The following is a 5,947-nucleotide window of genomic DNA, read 5'->3' on the forward strand; positions in this document are numbered from 1 at the left end:
ACCGTTATTCACTCCTATTTTTCACTGTTTTTTTAAATTTGAAAGAATATCAAATTTTCCAGATAAAATTTTTAGTATCAATTTATAATAATCTTTATTATTTTGTGCATATATTTTTTTTACAAAATAATATATAATTTTAAAGTGCAGAATCTGTTCCTAATTCCTTTTTTTTAAATTTATTTATATTTTTAAACAAGTGATACTTAAATTCAAAATGTTTATTTTTTTTTTGTCTTGATAGAATATAATAATAGAAATATTATTGTATATAAAAAATTCAATTTATTCTATATAAATCAATTTTATAATATTTTCTTATATTGTTTGTAAACTAAAATTTGAAATAATTTATTTTTATATGTGGGATTTAAAACATCATACAATTTATTTTCAAGAAGAGGGAGGTAAGATTCATAATTTCTTATAAGAGTTTTAAATGAAATAAATTTTTGAAATTTAACATTCAAAAGTGAATTTATCCAATTGATATCTTCATCTGGCAATATAATATCCATGTAAGATTCCATATTTTTTATTAAAAATTCTGTACAAATTCTTGATACTTCCACAGGTTCAAAAAAATCATGATTTGTACATTTATTAAACACCTTAAATGAAATTATAGTATATAGTATAGTATAATATTCTTTATAATTTTATTTATTTTAAATAATCTTTACTTACATCTGTATCATCCATTTCATAATCAATATCATCAAATAATGCAATACTCCAATAAAACAGTACAATACATGTAAATTCGGGACATTTATTATGTATATTGCATTCAAAAAATTTAGAGAGTAATAAATTCAGATAAAAATAATCATTGATCACTGTACAATGTATTGGTATATGATCAATTAATAAAAATGCTTCATATCGTATTTTAGAATTATTATCTAGCAACAATTGTAATACTGTTGTCCACCATTGAACCTGTATATCTGTAATTATATTTCATTAAAATATATTATATATATTTACAAATATTTTAATATTTCAAAACTCACATCGATATTCATCGCGTTCATAACATGCTAGGAAGAGACCCTGCATTATTTCAAATACAGATTTTCTAAAATCTTCATTTAAACTTGTAATCCATAGATTATCACAGAAACTAGTATACACATCATTTGTACAATCTAAATCAATTGTTTCTTCATGTTTGTTCAGAAAAACTAAAGTTACATATGATTTCCCCAACAATCTCAAGTAACAATCTCTTTCGTAATAACTATTTCTATTATTTTTTGGACGTATTTCATTCAATACAAATTTACAAATATTGATTTTCTTCGTAAAATCAGATAATTCAATTTGATTAAAATATATTAAACTATTATATAGAAAATCAAACATTACATCTTGCAATTCTGGATTATATTTATGAAGAAATTTTATCGAATTACGAATTTCATTAAAACCATAATTTAATAATAATAGTGATACCTCATTATTTTTCATTTCATTAATGATTTCTATTATAATTGACCATATAGTAATTTGCATTTCTGGTATTCTTAAATTATATAAATATATTTTAATTAATATAGACTGTTCAATGAGTGAAATTTCTTTTGCTATTGTTCGAATAAATTTAATGGCAGATACTTTGTATAATTCTTGTGCTGGTCCTTTTTTTAGTTTTTCACCTAATAAATGAGAAATGACCGTATTTAACATCGAAAATTGTTGTATCAAATATCTGCAATTATTAAAATGATTATAACACTTTATTAATTATTTCAAAATTTTTTAATATCAATTTTCTTTACGTTTTATCTACTTTATATATTTCGTTGCAAACATCTATATAAACTGCAGCCAGTAAAAAACTTGATGACTTAAAATTTTTTTGTTCCAAATTTTCTAAAATCCAAATTGTTTGTTTTAAAAATTTATCCCAATTTATTTCAATTAATTTAAAAGATTCAAAATTACAATGTTTCAATATCTCGTATATCTATAACATATAAAAGATATTTACATTAAAAAATTATAAAAAATATATATAAAATAAATATAGAAATAATTATTTAAAATATTTGAATACATACTTGTAACATATAACCGTGCGCTGAATTCAAAGATAAATTACTAATTTCTGCAGATACTAAATACTCAATTATTTTCGTTAAAATATATCGAACAGATTGTTCCGTTAATAAAGATACAAGTGCTCGAGCTGCTAATTTACGTGTTTCAAATATAGCACTTTTTGCACATTGTATAATTAAATCTATAAGATCATTAATCTGAAATGCATATAAAATATACTATGTATAAATATACTAATTTTTAAAATAAGTCCTCAATAAATAATTTATAATTACCCTCCATTGAATATTGTTAGATTCAGAACTATGGTTATAATATAATCGTGATAATAATAGTAAAATTGATTGCACATTCGCTTTTATAAAAATATCATCCATTGCCACAAATTTTTGTAATTCATCTAAGATAAAGGATAACAAATTAGGAAATTTTTCAAAGAATACTTTATAATTCATCTTATTGTCTGTTGTAAGATTAATATGATCTTTTGTTCTTTGAACTCCAAAAATTCTAATAATGAGTGCACTGAAAAGCAATGTGGCGGCGTTTCTTTCCTGTAAGAATATAAATTTTGAAATTCATTTTTTAAATAATAAAGGCAAGTTTTTTAATATTCTGATAATTTACCGCCCATGTTAATGCATCATAACTTCTAAATGCAGCTATTAAACCATCTTCAATATAGTTATGTACTATTTCTGCAAGATGAGAATATCGAAAAATTGCTCTTAAAATATTTAAGGCATGTGTTTTAATTTCTGTAATTTGAGCAATATTTTCATTCAGAGAACGATCGTTATTATGTTTCGATATTTCTAGTGATTTTTCTGAATACATAAATACTGAATTAGAATACATTATTTGTTGAATCTTTTCCCATATATTTGTATTCTCCAACTGTGTGAATTCCAACAAAATTTTTATCACTGAATCAAAGATTATAGTTTTTGTATCTTTGTGTTGACGAACTTCAGTAGCTAATAAAGCCTGTTAAATGAAAATGTAATTTATATATAATAATAATATTATAAAAAGTAAATTAAAACTATTTAATAATAAATATTTAACTTCATCTACCTGTATCATAAATGGTACACCTGCACTTCTTCTGGTTGCACATAATTTTGAATTTTCTTTAATTCCTGTAATAGCAATTAAAATTTGATGTAACCATAGTTTAGGCAATTGATTTAAATTCGTTTTTTTCAAACGCCATAAACGAGAACATAATTGACTAAAACCAACATATGCTTGTTCAAATGCCCCTCTATGTTTTGTTTCAGTAAGCAATGAAACCAAGTGTTCTCCTATTCTGTTAATCTGTTAAAAATTTGCTTTGATTTATTTTCTTCTAAGAAAGTGAATGTTAATATAAATTATGAAAGTTTACTTGCTCTTCATTTAAGAGTCCCATAAAGGAATTATCTTCACATATAGGTGCATTAGTGGAAAGCAAACCAAACAATAAGCTAACTTCTTTTATAGTTCGCCAAGAACAAAGTAATACCATTTGTGATGTTACCAATTGCTTATTAGAACAACATAATTCATTAACTTGTAAATTTAAATCCATTGGCAAATGTCCCTCAGGTGAAGAATTATTTACTATTAAAGAAACTGCATGACTAAATTCAAAACATATAGATATCAATTCTGCTACCATATTTTGCCACAAATGTTCATTACTAATAGCTTCCAAATTGCATTCATATGCCAACAAATTTCTGATGCAAAAAAGATATCCATATAAAGAATATTTACTAACAGTTTTTACTATATTTTGCTTTGCTAGAGACAAAGAATCCTGCAAAGAGATTATATATTTTTTTTTTTCTTCATACAATTATCTTCATACAATATATATATATATATAAAATTATACAAATTCAAATACCTTTAATTTTTTTAGTAAAATAAATATCAATTGTAATGTTATTGCTTCCGTTATTTCTTTAGATTGCATTAATATATTAAAATGAATTTCAAGTACATTTTGAATAACAGGAGACAACATACTAACTTTTAGCATATATATAGCTGTAATACTATCAATAGGTCTGATGCTATTACCTAATTCAATAGCAACCATTATAATATCAAGAACATAATTTTCATTATTTAATTGCAATAAACTTGGGTCTACTGACTTTATTAAATTAAATGCCATTTCTTTATTTTTTTCATATGTATCTAATAACATTAGGTTGAATATTGTCTCTATTTGTTCATTTTTCCAAGTAATTTGTTTAAATTCATTATCTAATAAATCTCTCATTAAAAGCAATATTTGTAAAGAATATTTTCTTCTATTATATGTAGCATCAGGACTACATATACACATTTTCCGCATAGATTGAAATGTATTGCAATATAAATTTATTTCACTTTTTAAATCATTAGATATTTTATAAGATTCATCTAACATTTGTTGTTTTATATCCAATGATTTACAATTTTTCATATAATAATTTCTCATTTTTTCTTCTTGTATATATTGTCTTTTCATAACAGCTAAACTATCCTTCATACGCTGTAAAACCTAAGAAAAAAAAAAATATAAAATTTGTTAAAATACTAAGCTTCCATTATGACGATCTTACCTTTTTTATCAGAGGTACAAATTCTATATTTTCCTTAAAATTTACATGCAAAAACAAAATAATTATATCAAGTTCTTTAGATGTAAATTTTAAAGTACTCTTTTTTGATTCTACTATAAGGGCAAGTGTATTTAATTTTATCTAAAATAAAAATTGATATTATATTAATACTAAAGTATGAAATTTAAAATTATTAAGTTTTATCATTTCTATCAATACTTCTTGATCCTGATGATAAATATAATGCTCCAAACAATCATATGTGATGGAATCTCTCCAATATTCATCATTTGAAAGGAGAAATTTCTCTTTGGTGTCTAATTCACCACTACGTTTTAATATTAGCAGTTTTTTCAACTGTTGTTTTATTTCCTCTGATGAAAACATATCGTGTTTAACCTGTGTTATATTGTAACAAAACACATGTATTATATTCTAACAGCGCCATCTTTTGATGGCTAAGAAGTTTCTTTAAAAGCAGGATAAAAAAATTAGAAATCCTCGTTCACATCATGAACGAAATATTTATCTTGTTAAAGAATTGATTATATCCGTCTTTTTTTTAAAATTTGTAATTAGATAATCGAAATTAGTTGGAGTGTTATTATAATGTTTGGATTTATCGTTTTTTCCTTGACATATGTGGTTTATCTTTTGTATATTATTTATTTTGTATTTTTTTGTGTATTTTTTTTCATAATTATTCTATAACGTTTTTACATTAGTATCTAAATAATACGTATTTTTTATTTTAATTGGAAATTTATTAGTGATTAAATTATTCTTTTTTTCTTTATTCATTTATTTAATTAGAAATGCATATATATGTTATGTTACGTTTTTTTAAAATGAAATTTGTTGATTATTGTTTTATTTTAATTTAATTATTAATTCTACACATTTTAAATATTTATTTAAAAATTTTCTTTTCTTTTGTATAGGTTATTAATTGATTATTAGTCTCTTTAAAGTTTCAATATGGACGCCATAAAGAAGCGGTAAAGTGATTTGATTTTTTGGCCACGTGCAATTGGAACAAAGTTCATTGTATAGAATTTTAATTTTCGCGCGTATTTAAAATATAAAACTGCGCAGTTTTAAAAACCAATCAAAAAGCCGCTAAGATCGAATCAGACGAATTACTACGCATCGTGGTGCGCATGGCGTCAGTCTGAAGTTGAAAATCGTGATGACAGATCGCATTTCACCGGCTTACGTACGTAATTGCATAAAAATATTTATTAATAGGATATTATAGTACAGTTATTGAGTTTAATTAT

At 23.3% G+C, this 5,947-nt stretch overlaps 1 protein-coding gene across 1 annotated transcript; it reads right to left on the bottom strand.

Annotated features, from left to right (window-relative positions):
• Positions 1-265: 265 nt before the first annotated feature.
• Positions 266-5,185, bottom strand: THADA (Thyroid adenoma-associated protein homolog). The gene is made up of 12 exons (XM_012493440.3): positions 4,887-5,185; positions 4,668-4,808; positions 3,962-4,606; positions 3,458-3,871; positions 3,145-3,387; positions 2,695-3,054; positions 2,343-2,621; positions 2,067-2,264; positions 1,785-1,972; positions 1,017-1,714; positions 688-950; positions 266-611 (listed from the first exon to the last, which is right to left on the bottom strand). Exons 1-12 carry the CDS (start codon positions 5,052-5,054, stop codon positions 306-308), a joined length of 3,903 nt encoding a protein of 1,300 aa, XP_012348894.2. The 5' UTR covers positions 5,055-5,185; the 3' UTR covers positions 266-305.
• Positions 5,186-5,947: the final 762 nt, after the last annotated feature.

The sequence above is a fragment of the Apis florea genome, unplaced genomic scaffold, assembly GCF_048593485.1.
Source record: "Apis florea isolate Af1SG1 unplaced genomic scaffold, ASM4859348v1 contig_3813_pilon, whole genome shotgun sequence".
Taxonomy (NCBI): Eukaryota; Metazoa; Arthropoda; class Insecta; order Hymenoptera; family Apidae; genus Apis; species Apis florea.

Bases quoted from the DNA above. Each gene is read 5' to 3' on its own strand.
- THADA (XM_012493440.3), bottom strand. From the start codon at position 5,054: ATGTTTTCATCAGAGGAAATAAAACAACAGTTGAAAAAACTGCTAATA. The intron at 4,607-4,667 runs GTAAGATCGTCA...TTTTTTTCTTAG, and splicing joins TTGTACCTCTGATAAAAAAG to GTTTTACAGCGTATGAAGGA. The intron at 1,973-2,066 runs GTATGTATTCAA...TATATGTTATAG, and splicing joins CGCACGGTTATATGTTACAA to ATATACGAGATATTGAAACA.